The 20,624-nt window shown below is 42.5% G+C and overlaps 1 protein-coding gene across 2 annotated transcripts in view; it reads right to left on the bottom strand.

Moving 5' to 3' along the window:
• The window catches only part of BTD (biotinidase), an 87,200-nt gene that overhangs the window by 11,829 nt on the left and 54,747 nt on the right, over nucleotides 1-20,624 (bottom strand). Inside the window, exons 1-2 of one of the 2 annotated variants that reach the window (XM_030189975.1) lie at nucleotides 13,961-13,978; nucleotides 12,619-12,851 (exon numbers count right to left, since the gene is read on the bottom strand). In XM_030189975.1, coding sequence (XP_030045835.1) covers nucleotides 12,619-12,840 — 222 coding nt within the window. In that variant the 5' untranslated portion in view covers nucleotides 12,841-12,851; nucleotides 13,961-13,978. Of the gene's footprint in view, nucleotides 1-12,618; nucleotides 12,852-13,960; nucleotides 13,979-20,624 lie in introns of those variants that run through there. The other variant, XM_030189974.1, reaches the window with a different exon arrangement.

Genomic DNA, 20,624 nt, shown 5'->3' with positions numbered 1-20,624 from the left:
AGATAAAAGGAACGGAGTCTGGAGTTAGCAGTGGAGGAGAAGGGTGCAGATAAGAGAGATTTACCCAATGAACCGAGTTCCCGGGGAGGAATGTAGGGAGAGTTGAGAGTGGAGAGGTACTGAGGAGCTGCAGAGTGAATGCACTTATAGGTCAATAAAAGGAGTTTGAACTGTATGCGGAAATGGATAGGAAGCCAGTGAAGTGACTTGAGGAGAGGGCTAATATGAGCATAACGACCCTGGCGGAATATTAGTCGTGTAGCAGAATTTTGAACAGATTGAAGAGGAGAGAGATGGCTAAGTGGGAGACCTGTGAGAAGCAAGTTGCAATAGTCTAAGCGAGAGGTGATAAAAGCGTGGATGAGGATTCTGGTAGTGTGCTCAGAAAGAAAAGGGCGAATTTTGCTGATATTATAGAGAAAGAAATGACAGGTTTTAGCAGTCTGTTGAATATGTGCAGAGAAGGAGAGGGAGGAGTCGAAGATGACCCCAAGGTTACAAGCTGATGAGACAGGAAGGATGAGAGTGTTATCCACAGAAATAGAGAATGGGGGAGGAGGAGGAGAGGTTGGTTTAGGGGGAAAGATAAGAAGCTCAGTCTTGGTCATGTTTAGTTTCAGATGGCGCTGAGACATCCAAGCAGCAATGTCAGACAGGCAGGCTGATACTTTGGCCTGAATTTCGGCTGAGATTTCTGGTGTGGAGAGGTAGATCTGGGAGTCATCAGCGTAAAGATGATACTGAAAACCATGGGATGAGATCAGAGTACCAAGGGAAGAAGTATAGATGGAGAAGAGAAGAGGTCCCAGGACAGATCCCTGAGGTACATCAACTGACAGTGGGATAGAAGTAGAAGAGGATCCACTAGAGTATACACTAAAGGCACGCTGGGAGAGATAAGAAGAAAACCAGGAAAGAACAGAGCCCTGAAATCCAAGTGAGGACAGCGTATCAAGGAGTAGGCTGTGATCAACAGTGTCAAAAGCAGCAGATAGATCGAGAAGGATGAGGATAGAATAGAAAAGAGTAATTAACCTGAAAGTAAATACAACCTGAGTGAAAGTACAGCCTGGAACTCAACAAAACAAGCCTAGGAGGGTGGAGTTGGACTCTAGAACCCAAACAAATTTTGCAGAACTGTCTGTCCAAACCGACTGTCGCGCTGGGTATCCTGTTCAAGGCAGTAATGAGATGTGAATGTGTGGCCTGAAGACCATGTCGCAGCCTTGCAAATTTCTTCAATGGAGGCTGACCTCAAGTGGGCTTTGACGTTATGAGCCCTGACATGACCCTCAAGGGTCAGCCAGGCCTGGGCATAAGTGAAAAAATTCAATCTCCGAACCAATTGGAAATGGTGCATTTCCCGATTGCGACCCCCCATCCTATTGGGATCAAAAGAAGCAAAATGTTGGGTGGACTGTCTGTAGGGCCTAGTCCACTCCAATGCTCATTTGCAGTCCAAGGTGTGCAATGCCAGGATGGGCATGAGGATGGGGAAAGAATGTTGGCAAGACAATCAACTAGTTCCAAGGACTACTTTGTTATGATGAAACTTTGTATAAAGTGCATCCAGCACTAAGGCCTGAAGCTCACTGACCCTGCAAGCTGAAGTAACAGCCACCAAAATATGACTTTCCAGGTCAAGTACTTCAGATAACAGGAATCAAGTGGCTCAAGAGCAGCTTTCATCAGCTGGGTGAAAACAATGCTGAGGTCCCATGACACAGGTGGAGGTTTGACAGGGGGCTTTGTCAACAGTAAATCTCTCATGAAGCGAACTACTAGAGGCTGTCCAAAGATGGGCTTACCCTTTACACGTTGATGATAAGCACTAATTGCACTCAGGTTAACTCTTACAGAGTTCGTCTTGAGACCAGACTTGGAGAGGTGCAGAAGGTATTCAAGCAGGGTCCGTTTAGGGCAGAAAATAGGGTCTAGGGCCTTGCCCTCACACCAGAAAGTAAACCTCCTCTATTTGAAAGAAAAACACCTCTTAGTGGAATATTTCCTAGAAGCCAGCAAGACTCTGGAGACACCCTCAGGAAGATGCAAGGAAGCAAATTCAAAGCTCTCAACATCCAGGCCGTGAGGGACAGAGACAAGAGGTTAGGATGCAGAAGAGATCCCTCATTCTACGTGATGAGGGTCAGAAAAAACTCCAGTCTCCATGGTTCTACAGAGGATAACTCCAGAAGAAGAGGGAACCAGATCTGCTGGGACCAGTAGGGAGTGATCAAGATCATGGTCCCGTGGTCTTGCTTGAGTTTCAGCAAAGCAGAGGAAATGGAGGATATGCAAACAGAATTCCTATCCCACAATGAAGGAGGAAGGCATCCGATGCTAGTCTGCGTGGGCCTGGAGCTTGCAACAGAACTGAGGGACTTTGTGATTGGACTGAGTGGCAAAGAGATCCACCAAGGGAGTACCCTATGCTCAGAAGATCTCGTGGGCAATGCATGACCCTGCTCAGTCTGTCAGCTAGGCTGTTGAATTTGCCCACCAAGTAAATGGCCTTGAGGAGCATCCTGTGCTGGTGTGCCCAACACCACATCCGGATGGCCTCCTGACACAGAAGGCATGATCTGGTGCCCCCTTGCTTGATCGTGTAGTACATGGCAAACTGATTGTCTGTTTGAATGAGTACAATTTGGTTGTTCAGCCAATCCCTGAAAGCATTTAGAACATTTCGGATCACCTGGAGCTCCAGAAGGTTGATTTGGAGATCTGTCTCCTGGGCTGACCAAGCACCTTGAATGTGAAGCCTGTCTAAATGAGCTCCCCACCCTAGATGGGACACATCTGTTGTCAACACCTTCGTGGGCTGTGAAATTTAGAATGGGAGTCCCAGCGTCAAACTGGATTGAATTGTCCACCAGAGTAGGGACTGAACAAGCTCTGGCGGAACTCAGATAACATCCTTTAGGTTCTCCGTGGCCTGACACCACTGAGAAGCTAGGGTCCATTGGTGTTGCGATCCTCGGTAGTGAGCCCTTGTGCTCCGACTGAGCACGGTACAGAAGAGTAATGCCGCACTCGGTCGGGCAGCCGGAGAACCCCAGCTTCACCTAGGAGTGACCACCGTTCCCCAGTAGTTGAGCCCCCAGATGCAGGTGGCCACCAGGACTTCCGATTCCGAACGGGGTCAGACGGCCGCCAGCCGTGGCAGGCAGAAGAGACAGGAACAGACCAGCAGCGACCGCTACACAAGACCAGGCAGTCAGCAAAGCAGGGCAGGGTCAGGTCCCATCCAAGGTCAGGGCAGGCGGCTAGGCTAAGCAAGCTCAGGTCCAATCCAAGATCAGGTCCAACAATCAGGTAGACAGAAACACAATCCAACGTACCAGACTTCTAAACAGAAAGAAGCTGAAGCAAAGATGATGGCACAGTCCTGCTATTAAGTAGGCCTCCCATCAGAGGATCCCGGTCCCAGCTGCGAGGCGAAGTATCTCATTGGGCACGCCAATGAGGAAGCTAATCAATATGGCTGCCTCCCTGATGAGCCTTCCAATATGGCTGCTTCTCAGACGATCCTCCCAAGATGGCTGCTGCCAGGAGTACAAGGTAGGAGTGTAACAACTGGGCAGTTCTCATGTGAAGACATGCCATGGGTGTTCCATGAACAGTAGATGCCATGTGGCCCAACAACCTTAACATCTGCCAAGCTGCTTGGACTCAAGTGGTGAGAGCGACAAGAGCATCTACCTGCGCCACAAAAAAGCCCAAGTTGGCTGCGTGTCTAGCAGGGCTCTGATGAACTCCAATCGCTGGGCAGGGGGCAGATGGAAATTGGGGTCATTTAAAACGAACCATAGTAGCTCTAACACCCGAATAGTGCTCCGCATGGATTCCTGAGATGTGCTTTTCACTAGCCAGTAGTTGAGATTGGGATACACACATTACGACTATTGCAAGACACTTAGTGAAAACCCAGGGAGCCGATACGAGGCCAAAAGGCAACATACAATACTTCCAGCTCACAGGAAGTATCTTTTGTTTTGGTCCAGTATCGGGATATGAGTATAAACATCCTTTAAGTCCAGAGAGCATAGCCAATCATTTTCCTGAAGTATGGGAAGCAGGGTGCCCAGGGAAACCATCCTGAACTTTTCTTTGACCAGGAATTTGTTCCAGCCCCTTAGGTCTAGGATGGGATGCATCCCCCCCTCCCCGTTTCTTTTGGACGGAAGATGTATCAGACCTCCATACTCATCTCCCATAGGATCAATATGGAGGTCTGATACATCTTGCAGGATGGCATGTCATCACTCTTTTGCACATGGAAGTACCTGGAATAGAATCCCTTCCCTTCTTCCCCTGGTGGAATGGGTTCAATCATACTGGCCTTGAGAAGGGTGGAGAGTTCCTCTACAAGTAGTTGCTTGTGTTGAGAGCTGAAGTGATGTGCTTTTGGTGGGCAATCTGGTGGTCTCTGTGCCAATGCAGGGTGTAACCGAGATGAACTATTTGAAGAACACACCGGTCGGAGGTTACAACGGGCCACCTTTCTTGATAAATGTTTAGCCTCTCCCGACCTGCAAGTCTTCTGGGATGGTCACTTTTATAGCCGCTATGCTCTGCTGGAGCCAGTCAAAAGCTTGCCCCCTTTCAAATATTTGAACATCTGTATCATATCACCCCTGTTTCTCCTTTCCTCCAGGGTATACATGTTTAGGTCAGCAAGTCTCTCCTCATACATCTTGTAATGCAAACCCCATACCATTCTCGTACCTTTTCTTTGCACTGCTTCAATTCTTTTTACATCCTAGCAAGATACGGCCTCCAAAACTGAACACAATACTCCAGGTGGGGCATCACCAACAACTTATACAGGGGCATTAAAACCTCTTTTCTTCTGCTGGTCACACCTTTCTCTATACAGCCTAGCAACCTTCTAGTTACGGCCACCGCCTTGTCACACTGTTTCGTCGCATTCAGATCCTCAGATACTATCACCCCAAGATCCCTCTCCCCATCCGTACATATCAGACTCTCACTGCCTAACACATACGTCTCCCATGGATTTCTACTCCCTAAGTGCATCACTTTGCATTCCTTACTCACTCTTTCCATGCAACCCCAGAGGCTGTGAGTGACCACTGCTGGTCTCAGACCTGGGTATTCCCCATGGCAGCACTGACATTACATTGGTTCTACTCCTTCTGGCTAATTTTACCTTCAATCTCACACTAAAAAAAAAAAAATCCCAAAATAACATATTTGATTTTATATGTTCATTGTGTGTAAGATTTTTATTTAACAAACACAGAATAATGAACAGCATAACATGACACTACAAGAAATACTAGACAGGTAAACAAAGGAGCCTTTACGATATGTTGATCTATATATAATCAAGCAAATGTACAGGTCTTTTCAAGCAGAGATTCCATATTTTCTCTTAACAATTGAGTTGATCTCTAAGCAAGAGCCTCTTAACAGATGCTACTTTATTAATCTGTTTCCATGCCCCCATCCCATATGCTGACTTCCAGCAATGGAGAGGAAGGGATATTCCTTTTGCATATTATTCAACAATGGAATAATGAAACTTTAGTTATAATGGCTGAAGAGTAATTTGAAAAACAGCACACAATTCCTCTGCTTTTAAAAAGGTAGAGGTGGTTTATTACACAGCTGTAACCGGCATGGAGCAGCAGGCACAAAAGCATAGAAGAAGTAACTTGCATGTTAGGTATGACCACCTAGTTGGACAGACTTGATAGATCATGATAGTCTTTATCACTTATTATGTTTCTATATACCTGACAAGCTTTACTGTGTAAATGACAGCCAATAAGGACCAAAATTTTCCCTCCAATCTGTCAACAGTGGTTTGACCACTTTGGAACCTCCCCCCCACCTCCCTCATCTAACCTTTCAAACCAGTACCACTGCCTTTTAGGGGGTGCTTCATGAAGATTACCCTCGGTTCTATCTTGCTGCCTTGGGTTTAACATACTAGTCTTTGCAAGTTATCCAGTGCTTCATTTCCATCCTCATGCATTCAGGAATTATTTTTTTAACTCGCATTACTTTGAATTTTGCTACTGTTGTTGTCTCTACTACCTTCTTTGAGAGGGAACGCCAGGCATCCATCTACTCCTTTGAAGGTTCATAGTGTGACCCCTAGTGCTAATGTTCCATTGAAAAGGTTTGCTTCCTGAACAATGAAGGGAGCAGGGTGGGGGCAGTGGTAGAGAAAGGGCTCTAGTACAATTTCAGGACAATGCCATCTCGCCACTTAATGTTTCTTAAGGTTGGGCCATGCCACTCCATGGCAGTCCTTAGGAAATCAAACCACTATACTTGACTTTGGAAAGTTTAAGATTCCGGATATAAACAGAAAATTAAATCCTGGGGGAGTTTAGATTTTCAAAGGCATGGGACAGGGCATATGTAAAAAAAAGAAGAGAAGTAGGGAAGAATGTTCATTTTTAGCAGACTAATTCTGCCAGCCTATATTACTGAAAATGTCCAAACATCAAGTGGAGCACATGACTATTTTTGAACCTGAAAAACGACTATCTTTTTTTTTTTTTTTTTTCAAAAATGGCCATTTCCTAGACGTTTTGTGCTCAGTGCATTTTACTTTTGTGACCATTAAAAAAAAAAGTGAAAAATGAACAAAATCAAGCCATTGGGATGTAGGAGGAACCTGCATTCTTAGTACGTAAGTAATGCCACATTGGGAAAAGACCAAGGGTCCATCGAGCCCAGCATCCTGTCCATGACAGCGGCCAATCCAGGCCAAGGGCACCTGGCAAGCTTCCCAAACGTACAAACATTCTATATGTTATCCCTGGAATTGTGGATTTTTCCAAAGTCCATTTAGTAGTGGTTTATGGACTTGTCTGGCCACACAGACATCCCAGCAGAGCAGTGGGGCACCCTAGAGGGCACTTAAGTGGACTTCACATAAAAGGTCCCAGGTACACATCTCACCGTTACCCCTCCTCGGGAATGACTAGAACAACAGGTGGATTCATCACAGGCAGTGCTTGCTCTGAACAATTCCAGTGATGATATGAGTAGGTTCTCTTGCCAAGGCAGGTATCCTTTTATATTACTTTGATATGAGTGATATCTCTGATGATTAGATAGGTGATTGTCTTGTGCCCTAATGATATGGCTTAAAGAAACCACAGGAATGTCCTCCAATGTCATTCTGAAGGCTTTTCTAAATTCAGGCTCCATGGAGACTGGAGTCCAAATGACCAAGAATCCTTGTCATGGTTGTCCACATTCCTTTATTGTGCACCAGCCAGGGTCGCAGGTTCTTTTTTCAGAGTGGGCATTATTATACAAGTTTAATCATAGCAAAAGTTCCTGTATTGAAACACAGAGCACTGTATGTTTGGTAATCTATATCAGTTATACCACAGGTATGGCATGGTCAGTTTCTGTAATTCCCTATTATCTTGTGGCAGGAGCTTTTACTCCTATAAAAGGACCCATTTGTGGTGATTACTTCACTCATGGTAAGGTTTTATATACTGAGGTTTGGATTCAACAGGACTGGCTGCAGTCAAGCCTGGCTGAGTTCAATCTAATTATCAATGAAATTTGGTTAATTGGTTGACTGAGTAACTAAGGGTACAGTTTCTTTTTCACATGGGTGATATGCGTGTTGAATTATCTTTGTTCCTTAAACAAATTATATAATAATTTAAAATCTATGTTATGTATTTACTCAGGTTCCCTTTATCTAATATTACATTTTATTTAAAGATCAGAAACCCTTCAGTGTGACATATATGCAATAATAGGGGAAATCGGGGGGGGGGGGGGGGGGGCGCTAAACTTTTTCACATCACTATAGGTTGCACCAATATGTTCAAGTCTGACGGTTCTTGATAAAATTGTGGCCAGTAAAACACCAGCTTTGTTCCAAATTTTGTAAAATGTACCATTATTTCCCTCTTAGCACTGCTTTAAGTTTTTCTTCTCTCACTAAGGGGGTCTTTTACAAAGGCGCGGTAATGTTTTTAGTGTGCACTAAATGCTAGAGATGCCGAATATATGGGCATCTCTAGCATTTAGTGCATGCTTATTTTTTGTGCACACTAAGGGCTTCTTTTACAAAGCTGTGCTGCTGATTCTCAGTGCGACAAATAAGAGGAAGCCCGTTCAATTTCTATGGGCTTCCTCTCATTTGCAGCGCAGGAATCGCTAGCACAACTTTGTAAAAGAAGCCCTAAAAATGCTAGTGCGCCTTTGCAAAAGGCCCACTAAGATTATAGAAGTAAAGTCCATCAGTCGTTTCACTGATTAACCCAAAAGCAACTTTTATTAGGGTTAGCCAACTCAGAAAAATCTAATGAAATAGCAAAATTATGGTCTCAGATATAGCTGGATAATGTATCACATAAGCAGACAAAGGTATAGAACTCCAGGGAGTACATAAAAAAAGTTGACTTTACACTATAGTTTATGCTGAAGGAATACAATGTGTAATACTTACGGCTACTGAGCCTTCCATATATTTGCAGACCAAAGGTCTTAACTAGCTTCCACAGGCCAGTAAATTCTATGTAGGACATTAAAGCCTTAGGGGAGCTATGTATAGAAGATTTTACACATACATTCTCATCTCCACCTACGATTAAAGGGGTGACTGAAAATCAGCCAGATATTTTTGTTAGAAATGAAAAGGTAGCCAATCGTGCACTATTTTGAGGCCGAGAATATTCCTGTGTTGGCATGTACAGTACAATTCACCACTCACCAACATTTACATCCAGGGCAGGCAAAATATAATAAACTCTCTACTCCCCTCATGGATCATACTAGCTTAGTAAACAAAGTAGGGATATAAAATGATTAAATGCTACATATCATGATTTTACTGTGGGAGGGGAAGGCTACTGTACGGAAGACCACATGTTACAAGTTATCAGCTTAAGGCCAACAGTTTTTTTTTCCTGGCTGGGCTGAAAATGTCCTTTAGCTCTGCTGCTTTCAGCAGCACTGCCCTCTCAGATGATGCATATTTAGCATTTCTGTTTTGGCTTCTCACACAAGGGTATCCAGTACAACATGTGTGCCTGAGAGATCCAAGAGCAATTTACTGGAGGCAGAGAAATGCCAATATCGTGGAAAAAAAAAAAACCTTGCAAGCAGAGAAAAAAATAAAACAAAAAAACCAAGTGAACAGGAAAAAAAAAGTAGCAGCCTTACTGCATTTCACCTGATGAAATGAAATGGTGTCAGCTTTAAGAGAATAATTTCATAACTGGATGCCTAATTTTAAAAAATAAATAAAAGGGGGGGATCTATTTTATACAGACAATATAGGTGGCCTATCAGGCTTATTTTCGAAAGAGAAGGGCGCCCATCTTTCGACACAAATCGGAAGATGGGCGTCCTTCTCAAAGGGTCGCCCAAATCGGCATAATCAAAAGCCGATTTTGGGCGTCAACTGCTTTCCATCGCGGGGACAACCAAAGTTCCCGGGGGCGTCGGAAGCATAGCGAAGGCGGGACTGGGGCGTGATTAACACATGGGCGTCCTCGGCTGATAATGGAAAAAAGAAGGGCATCCCTGACGAACACTTGGGCAACTTTACTTGGTCCTTTTTTTTATGACCAAGCCACAAAAATGTGCCCTAAATGACCAGATGACCACCGGAGGGAATCGGAGATGACCTCCCCTTACTCCCCCCCAGTGATCACTAACCCCCTCCCACTCTCAAAAAAAAAAAAACATTTTGAAATATTTTTTCCAGCCTCTATGTCAGCCTCAAATATCATACCCAGCTCCATGACAGCAGTATGCAGGTCTCTGGAGCAGTTTTAGTGGATACTGCAGCGCAGTTCTGGCAGGCGGACCCAGGCCCAACCCCCCACTACCTGTTACACTTGTGAGGGTAAATGTGAGCCCTCCAAAACCCACTAGAAACCCATTGTACCCACATCTAGGTGCCCCCCTTCACCCCTAAGTGCTATGGTAGTGGTGTACAGTTGTGGGGAGTGGGTTTTTGGGGGGGGGGGTTGGGGAGCTCAGCACATAAGGTAAGGGAGCTATGCACCTGGGAGCTTTTTCTAAAGTCCACTGCAGTGCCCCCTAGGGTGCCCGGTTGGTGTCCTGGCATGTGAGGGGGACCAGTGCACTACGAATGCTGGCTCCTCCCATGACCAAATGGCTTGGATTTGGTTGTTTCTGAGATGGGTGTCCTTGGTTTCCATTATCGCCGAAAATCGGGGACGACCATCTCTAAGGTCGATCTTAATGTTGAGATTTGGGCGTCCCCGACCGTATTATCGAAACGAAAGATGGACACCCATCTTGTTTCGATAATACGGGTTTCCCCGCCCCTTCTCGGGGACATCCTGCGAGGATGTCCTCAGGAAAATTTGGGTGCCCCGTTCGATTATGCCCCTCCACGTGACTTAATGAAATAGTTCAGAGAGCATATCCCTAGCCTGGTACACAAACAGTCTCTCACACATACCTGCTCTGAGGCAAGTGAATTTTCGGAAATGTTTGAAAGTGAATCTATTCAGTCAAGTTTTAAAATTGTTAAGTATTTTGAAGTTTATTTTGGCTTATTAAGTTCATTTTATTGCCTCCTGTTCTCCACCTGATTGTGTATGTCATTTTGTAAGCCACTTAGAATGGGTTATAAATGGTTAAAATAACATAAATAAAGAAATTAGCTAAACTGTGTGCGTGTCCATGTATATCTGTGCACAATACAATGCTGCTCCTGCTCTGCCCAAACTACAGGGACAAGCTACCATAAAAGATGTGCAGACGAGACCTTCTAAAGGTTTCAACATTTTTTAAAGTTATAAACTCTATATAATAGCTGTGGTAAGAAGTGTTATACAGGCTGGACTCAGTGGTTCACTGCCAGTATTGGGGACAAAGATCCCAATATGAATATTTGGGAAGATAGGCGAGGGGGGGGGAGAGATATGATACAGACATTTAAATACCTCTGTATGCACAAGAGGAGAGTCTCTCACTTGAAATGAAGCTCTGAAATGAGGGGGCACACACAGGGTGAAGGTAAAAGGGGACAGACTCTCAGGAGTAACCTGAGAAAATATTTCTTTACAGAGAAGATGGTGGATGCATGGCCAAGGACTGTATCTGAATTCCAGAAAAGCCTTTAAAAAAACCTACTTAATGACAGATACCATAAACTAGGTTATCCAAGGAACTATGAGCTCAGTAAAGCAGACATTACATTAAAATTAGCACTTATAGGCCTCACATACCCAAAATTTAGTTCAGTGTGGCTTACAAACAAAGAATAAGGCAAAACCCAGAGTATACAGAGTATTAAAACCATAAAACTATCACAATTCAACGTAACACAATCTTCTGGAATAACCACATTTTTAACAACTTTCAAAAGATCATATAGGCAGACTCATAGCATCTATTCTTTGGCAGCATATTCCACCATTTTGCTGCTTGATATAGAAAAGTTAAAGAGAATTCTGCCTTGTAGATTATACATTGAGCTGAAGGAAACTGAAGCATCAAATAATGTCTAGAATTACTAACACAATTCTTACTAAGTATAGAAATTTAATTTACCACATACTGCGGTGCTTGGCCATATAGAATTAAAAAGACCAAACATAACTTAAAAATTGAGAGTGCCTCCACTGGTACTAAGTGGAGTTTACAAATCAATGGCATGGCACTTTCAAATTTAGAAGTTTTACATATCAGTTTGGGCTGCTGTGTTCTGTAATGTCTGTAATCAATACATGACATCCAACATATAAAATGCTGCAATAGTCCAAATGTGCCATTATTAATGTCTGTACTACAAGTTGAAATACTCTTAGGTTCAAAACAAGTCCTAATACGTCTTAACTTCCACAACAATGTACACATCTTTGCATATGGGATTCAACTTTTAAAACCTTATCTGTCACACCCAAGATTTTCAATTCCAGTTTATATCTTACACCATCAAGTATAAAATCACTAATTAAACACATCTGGCGAGGATGGCTTAGAAGTATAAATTTTGTCTTGTCAGCGTTCATTTTTAATTTAGATGTCATGATGGCCCAGGACTTTAAGCACTGCAACTCTTGCCTGATTTTAGTTATAATATCTTGAATCTCACTGTCAAATATAGATGGCTACATAAAAGGGTGTAGCCACACTGCCTCCAATTTTAAGCCCAAAAGGGCTATAAGTATGTTAAAAAGAATTGGAGACACTGGGGAGCTCTGGGGCACTCCACGTCTAGGCATCCATTCCAAAGATAGTTCACCCATCATTTTCAATTGGTAGGATCTTTTGGTAAGGAAACTTATAAACCAGTGCAGAACTGTTCCTGTTATGCCATAAGAGCTCATCATTCAGCAATATATAGCATGATCTACCAAGTCAAATGCACTAGACATATGAAATTGTAATAACAAAATTCACTTACCCCAAATAATTTCCCCTCTAATATCAGAGATCAACGTAGCCATAACTGTTTTTCTACTAAACCCACTTCTGAATCCCAATTGAGAGCAAAACATTATGTTTATTCAGGTATTCTGCCAATTGTATAGCTGCTATATCCTCCATTACCCTGCAGACAGAGAATTATTAGAGAAATAAAACCTCCACCAAAGTTCATCAATGGAAGGCTGGCCTTGCCTGCTGAGCAGCGGTATCCACTTGTGCTTCATAGATGTCTAGGTTTCTGTTCATGAGCGCTAAGGCTGAGGCACGGTTGGAGAGGGCTGTTGGGTTGGGATTCAATATGGCTCTGTGTTCATACACAGCAGCAATGTAATAATGCCCTTCCTGGATTACTTCAGGCAATACAACTTGATAGCAGAAGAAGGGAAACAAGAACTTAAAGCTTGCTCCCCACATGGTTTCTTCATCTGAAAGACAGCAAAAGCAGCTCTTGAGCAAAGGATTGTTGAGAACTTATACTAACTACAGTGCTCCTCTGTGCTTTATCCATTGTAATATTTTTACTTCTGTAATTGACTTTTGCTTATGTTTGACTTATTCTTGTACACTGCCTTGAATTAATTTCTTCAAAACGACAGTAAATAAATCCTAATAAATACATAAATGCAAAAATTAATGCAAGGTGAATGGAAGGGCTGTGCAGTAACTGTTGGGATCATGCTCAGCATGTGCCCTGCAGTTACTACACAGAAAAGTTCTTTACTATGCATTATTCTCCTCACTCTACAAGAGGCCTCAATTTGCATACACGAGTTACAGAATACTAGCACTACCTCAATGGCTGGTGGTAAGGGCTCCCTGTCGTGTGGCCATGCGGTAAGAGTTCTCTTACCGCATGGCCATGTGTGCTAGCGGCTTTTTTACCCGCTGCGGTAAAAAGGGCCCTGGCGCACGGGAAAAATAGCCCCTACCACCAGCGCAGGGCCCTTTTTCCCGCAGCTTAGTATACAGGGCCCCTTAGCACATAAATGCAAGGGGATGTTTACAGGGGGAAGTGCATGGATGTATCCAACAATTAAGCATGTAACTTACAGAATACTATAAGCTATGTGCTGAAGTGCTGCATTTTGGCTATTGACATGAAGTGGGTGCGCCTAAATGTTAGCATGTAAATGCTGACTTACGCTAGTATTCTAGAACAGAATCTGGGCGCCCAGATGCCATCATAGAATTCACGTTCACTGTGCCGCATCTTGGTGCTTAATGTTTGGCACCCTTTATAAATTGTCCCCTATGGAGTGTACACAGAGTGGATGCACTTATCCCCTTCAGTCGAGCAGGCAGTAAGTGCAGACGTGCCAACTGCGCAAGTGACAGCATGCAGTATGTACAGTGCACTAACTGCAGTGTGGCGTCTACACCCGTTCACCCAAAATTGTCCAGTTCCTGTCCCCTAACATGCAAGTTAGCACACACTGTTATGCTAGAGTGGTAACAGTTACCACCCTCATGTGCTAACAGCATGCACTGATAGGCAGATCAACTACTTAATGCACTTTAGTAATACGACCTCTACCTCTTTATTCTGCTCCAAAGGCCCTGTTGTTAAGGATCTGTAATATATGAAAGGATTCCAGGGTTTGATTTTTAGTTTTGGAACCAGCAGAGGCTGGAAAAGACCTTGCATCATTCCTTTCAGAAACCCAGTTACATGTCTGCAAAACAGCCATGGGGGAAGCTTCTTAATAAAAGCTCCCGCTAACAAGTTACCCAACATGAAAACTGTCCATCTCAGAGGAAATATACACCTAAGTATATTTACTCATAAGGGAAAAAGGGAACAGGGAAGGCAAAAACTTGGGCAGATTTGATTTTTCCCAAACACACCTGCCCTGCAGCATAACAGGTACAAGGTTTCTGGGTGCTTTTTTACCCATGTCCCACATACCTTTTTGCTAATTTTCACTGACCATAATGGTACCCTGGGTGGTTGGTAGTAGGGCTGCCCTCCCCCCTTTTGTTCTGTTCTGCAATGTTTTTCCTTTGCAAAAATGAATAGCAGTTCTCGGTCAACCTTTGCTGTAGTTCCTCAAAACTATCTGTCCGCTGCGCACTGTCTCAAGTTTTTCAAGCCCATGGAAATCCCAATTCTGAGCATCTTTTGAGGAAAAATCCAAGTGAAACCTGGAATTATTTAGGATGGACATAAAAAATGAACCGTTTAAAATTGTTTAACTTTTGTTCAGCAAGGAAAACCAACCTTCACACTGTTCACACTGGGACAAACACCATGTGTACGTTTTCACCCAAAGGCACAGCACCAATTTTGAAAGTGAAAATACGAACATCATACTCTAGCAACTTGAATAAACAATACATGTGATCATTGGCACAAATTTTACCAGCAAAAATGTACTCGGAGCAAAAGTAAGTACAAAGATTTGAATGTGGCATCTACATGTGCACTTTACCCCCTATAACCTGAAATGCATCCTCTGAATCCACCAAACATATGCCTGCTGTGGGATATTTGCATGAACTTCTAGCCACAGTGGAGGGCAGGCAACTTGCAGACAGCTTATTTACATCCGTAAAATATTATTCATGTATATCACTTGAACGATTGTCCTCTATATCATTTTAAAGGATGAGACCCTGAGCCTCTTCACTGGAGAGGTCTAGAAATCCATGGAAGACATTTTAATTCCTATCAACCCATCTCTGATTGCTCAATACTGATCAGCAAACCATGCTATTCTATCAGCTTCTTAACTTTAAAATACAAAATGGACTATGGTCACTTGACGTCTAAACTAACAGCGATTTGACTGGGCTAGCTCATCATTTTCATAAAGTGTGTCGGGTGTACCAAACATGGAGACCCCTAAACAAAAGTGACAATGGTACTGTCCAACTATGACACTTAAACTCAACTATGACACTTAACCTCGCAGCTCTAGGTGACCATTCACAGATGAACAGTCTTTGTCTGAATTGCGTTTTCTGCACTTTTGTTTTTTTTTTGGGGGGGGGGAGGGGAGGGAGGGTTGAGGGGATATTTTCTGCATTAGTTTATGATGTTAGCTTGAAAGTATGTTGTAACTTGATCTTTGTATTGGATTGTTTCTTTTGTAAAATCAATTAAAAAAAAACACACCAGGTGACCTTTGGAATCCTCATCCCTCCCTCAGTTTTAACAAAGTGTAGGACGTTTCTAGTACTTTTTGATAATTCTACAAGATCTGAAACAAATGGGTCAGTATTGGTAACCAGTTCACTTTAATAAATGGAATTGTACAGAACCACAACGATCTCCCAGGGACCATCCAAATCAAGATCTGGATAATTGGGCTGATTTCCTGACAGACATCTAAGAGTTTTATTCCTCTACCTAATAGGAAAATTATTGTATCCTTCAAGATTTTATTCACAAGATTAATATTCAGAGTTTGTGTTTGCCAAAGATCACTTTAAAACATGCAACTCTACATTAAGGCTTAATTTCCTTTAATAGGGTTAGAAGAGAAGACTGCAAGCAGATTTTGAAGGCCTTGTTCTTCACCGATATACTTGAGTCTGGATCTGACCTGATGTTATATACCATGGATTGCATGGCTAGTGTACAAAAAGATACCTTTGACATATTTCTCTTACTGTACATGCTGTACATATTTTTTTGTTTTGTTTTACACATTTTTATTATCCCAATTCTTATATTTTTCACTAACCCTACCTTCAGCAGCAAGGGCTCCAGATACTCCTAATGCAGGCTAGCACTGGCCTTTTCTAGCTTCTCAGGTCACGGAGACAATTCATGTTGGTAAGAGTGACCCTGGGATGGGGAGCTGGCCAGAGCCCAAGAATGAAGCAAGGCAAGCCATAACAAGGGACATCCTCAACACCAGCGCATGGAAGATGCGGACTTCTCCTCGGATTGAACTCTCAAGTGCTGGCAGCCACCAGGCCATGGCTTGCACAAGGGCAGTAGCTGAGGGTGTGATACTAAACACAATTAAAATATTGCCAGGAAGACATCAGTTGTTGTTGTTGTAATTAGTGCAGTAGTCTAAAGGAGACATATAGAATCAACAATCTGGACAAATATTGTGGAAAGCCTGATGTACCTTGTGGACCAATATAATGATTTTGTATATAATTCTATGACTAACAGGTAACCAATGCTTTTGATAAAGTAAAGGTGTTACATGGTCAAATTTCTTTTTGGAATTCATTATAAGCTTGACAGCCATGTTTTGTACTTTTGCAGTACCGCAGTATGTAGATGCACATTCAGTTATAGAATTACCTTTAATATGCCTTGCCACTTATAGAACCAATAAACCCATAAGAACATAAGACTAGCCATACTGCATCAGACCAATGGTCCATCTAGCCCAGTATCCTGTTTCCAGCAGTGGCCAATTCAGGTCACAAATACCTGGTAGAAACCCAAATAGTAGCACCATTCCATGCTACCAATCCTGGGTCCATCTCAATAACAGACTATGGACTTTGGCTCCAGGAACTTGTCCAAACCTTTTTTTAAACCCAGATACGTTAACCATCGTTACCACATCCTCTAGCAATGAGTTCCAGAGCGTAACTATTGAGTGAAAAATATTTCCTCCTATTTGTTTAAAAGTATTTTCATGCAATTTCATTGAGTGTTCCCTGGCCTTGTACATTTTGAATGACTGAAAAATCGATTTACCTCCACTTGCTCCACACAACGCAGGATTTTGTAGACCTCAATCACATCCCCACCTCAGCCATCTCTTTTCCAAGCTGAAGAGCCCTATCCTCTTTAGCCATTCCTCATATGAGAGCAGTTCCTTCACCTTTATCATTTTGGTTGCTCTGCTTTGAGCCTTTTCTAATTCCACTATATCTTTTTTGAGATACGGTAACCAGAACCAAATACTCAAGGTGAGGTTGCACCATGGAGCAATACAGAGGCATTATATTATTTTTGGACTTATTTTGCATCCCTCTCCTAATAATTCCTAGCATCCTGTTTGCTTTTTTTTAGCCACTGCCGCACACTGGGTAGAACATTTCAGCCTACTGTCTACAATGACAACAGGTCTTTTTCTTGAGTGCTAACTCCTAAAGTGGACCCTAGCATCAGATAACTATAATTCGGATTATTATTCCCAATATGCATCACTTTACATTTGTCTACATTAAATTTCATCTGCTATTTGGGTGTCCAGTCTTCCAGTTTTCTAAGGTCTTCCTGCAGTTTTTCACAATCCGTTTGTGTTTTGACAACTTTGAATAGTTTCATGTCATCTGCAAATTTAATCACCTCACTCATCATTCTGATTTCCAGATCATTCATATGTTAAATAGCACCAGTCCCAGTACAGATCCCTGTAGCACTCCACTATTCACCCTCCACTGTTTTCTGTCCAATAACCAATTCTTAATCCACCGAAGGACATTGCCTCCTATCACATGACTACTTAATTTTCTCAGGAGTCTCATGAGGTACTTTGTCAAAAGCTTTCTAAAAATCTAGATAAACTACATCAACTGGCTCACCTTTATCCACATGTTTATTCATGCCTTCAAAGAAATAAAGCAAATTGGTGAGGCAAACCTCTCTTGGCTGAATTCATGCTGACTCTGTCCCATTAAACCATTTTTATCTACGTGTTCTGTAATTGTATTCTTTATAATAGTTTCTAGTATTTTGCCCAGCACTGAAGTCAGGCTTACCAGTCTGTAATTTTCCGGATCACCCTGGAACCCTTTTTAAAAATCTGCGTCACATTGGCCACCCTCCAGTCTTCAGGTTCTACGGACGATTTTAATGAGAGGTTACAGATCACTAGCAGCAGATCAGCAATTTCCTGTTTGAGTTCTTTCAATATCCTGGGGTGTATACCATCCAGTCCAGGTGATTTATCTCTCTTTAACTTGTCATTTTGGCTCGCTACATCTTCCAAGTTCACCGAAATTTCTCTTAGTTCCTCCGCATCATCACCCCTGAAAACCATTTCCGGTATATGTAGATCTCTTCTTCCGTAAAGACCGAAGCAAAGAATTCATTCACTCTCTCCACTATGGCCTTATCCTCTCTGAGTGCTCCTTCCTGATCTAACGGTCACATAGATTCACTTGCAGGCTTCCTGCTTCTGATATAGTTGAAAAAGTATTACTATGAGTTTTCATCTCTTTGGCAATTTTTTTTTTAATATATTCTCTTTTAGCCTTCTTTATGAATGCTTTGCATCTGGCTTGACAGTTTATGTTGCTTCTTATTTTCTTCATTTGGATCCTTTTTCCATTTTTTGAAGGATGTTCTTTTGGCTCTAATAGCCTCTTTCACCTCACATATTGCTTTTTTTTCCACATTTGTTAATATGTAGAATACATCTAGTCTGGGCTTCCACGATGGTATTTTTAAACAACGTCCACACCTGATTTAAAGTCCTAACCTTTGTAGCTGACCCTTTCAGCTTCTTTTTAACCATTTTCCTCATTTTGTCATAGTCACCCTTTCAAAAATTAAAAGTTGTTACTGTAGATTTCCTTAATGACTTCATTCCAGATATTAGCTCAAATTTGATCATGTTACGATCACTGTTTCCCAGTGGATCCAACACCGTTACCGCATTCCCCTTAATCATTCAGAGAAAAATAACTAGCAGCCCAATATTGTTTGAAAGCCATTTACTGTATCCTGGCAGCAGGTGCTGTTATCTGAATAAGCAGCATTAACCAGGGCCTTACTCTGATTTTCAGTGGCATTATCTGGATAACACCACTTAAAATCTCTGCAGACAATCCCTGTGCTATCTGGAAAGTGTCAGGATGGAACCCGGGTGGAGTTGGGAGTTACCCAGAGGCCAAGAGGAAAAAAAAAAGCTGTCCAAAGTTATCCAATTAGCTATCTGGGGAACTTGTGGCTCTGTTTATTATACCCTGGTGCTGAATATCTGTCATGGCTCCTGCCGTGACTTGCATCAACTCACCTCCTCCCAACATCGTGGAGGTGTCGGGCTGGGTCCTGTGCTAAAATCCGGTGCTCTTCCTGATGTTGGCTCACTCTCATGGTGTGGTGCACTGTGCTTTCCTTCTTAGGGTGCATGCGCGCTGAAGAGACAGTTTATAGTGTTGCCGCAGTGCTGCTGGGAGTTCCCGTGGGGAGTGTCACTTCCTGCCCCACAGTACTTAAGTAAGGCCCGTGCTTGATCCCCATGCCTCGCAACAAGGTCTTTTGTTCTTGTCTGACCCTGTTTGCCTGGTGTGTATAGCTCCTGGACCTTGTCCTGGACCCTGTCTGCCTTGTCTCCGAGCTCCTGCCAAGCTCCAAGCCTTGCCTTGTCTCCGAGTTCCTGCCAAGTTCCAAGCCCTGCCTTGTCTCTGAGTTCCTGCCAAGCTCCAAGCCCTGCCTTGTCTCCAAGTTGTGTTCTTTTGAAGACTTCTGAAAAAGCTGAATGTAAGGATGGAATGTCAAGCTGTCTATGCAATGAAGGAATGCCAAGTTGCCTCTACTGATTGATGGACCTGGCACTTATGGTCTGAGCACACATTTCACATATTTTATATTTGTTTAATGGAATTTATTTAGCACTAACTTTAGTGTATATTGAGATTTGTGGTACTTTCTCTTCCTTTTTTGCATTCTAAATGAGAATGACATAACAGTCACACTTGTTCTTTGATACTCCCAACAGCTTTATTTTTTATGGATTCAACATCAATTTGTGTTGATATAATCAGGTGCTCACCATTTCCAAGCAGGAATTAAACTTCTGGATGGATTCTTCTTGATCCTTGTTCATATCTAAATACAAATGAATATCATCCACAAAGAGGTGACAACAGATCCCACAAATACAAATCACATCCACCAATGGTATTAAACAAATAGTAAATAGGGGTGACTGACAAAACTCAAACCTTGGTGATTCCATAAGTATTATAAACCATACCACCTTCCTCTGGCCTAGCTAATATGCTGTGAACTAATGTATCAAAGGCTGACAATAAACTGAAGATAACCAGTAGCACATCTCAATCAAGCCTTTTCCCCCTTGCATTCTTAAATAATTAAAATACATCCAGTAAAACTCACTCTGTATTATACTTAGCACGAAAACCTTACTGCTGCTTGTGCAGAACTGCAATCTTCTTCATTCACTTTTCTAAATATAAACTTCAATTTTTCCTAAGAACAAGTAGGTTATTGGTAGATAATTTGACTGATGCTTCTTAAGAATGGGTCTAAC

The sequence above is a fragment of the Microcaecilia unicolor genome, chromosome 1, assembly GCF_901765095.1.
Source record: "Microcaecilia unicolor chromosome 1, aMicUni1.1, whole genome shotgun sequence".
NCBI classification, from domain to species: Eukaryota; Metazoa; Chordata; class Amphibia; order Gymnophiona; family Siphonopidae; genus Microcaecilia; species Microcaecilia unicolor.
This window is presented reverse-complemented; position numbering and strand designations above follow the sequence as displayed.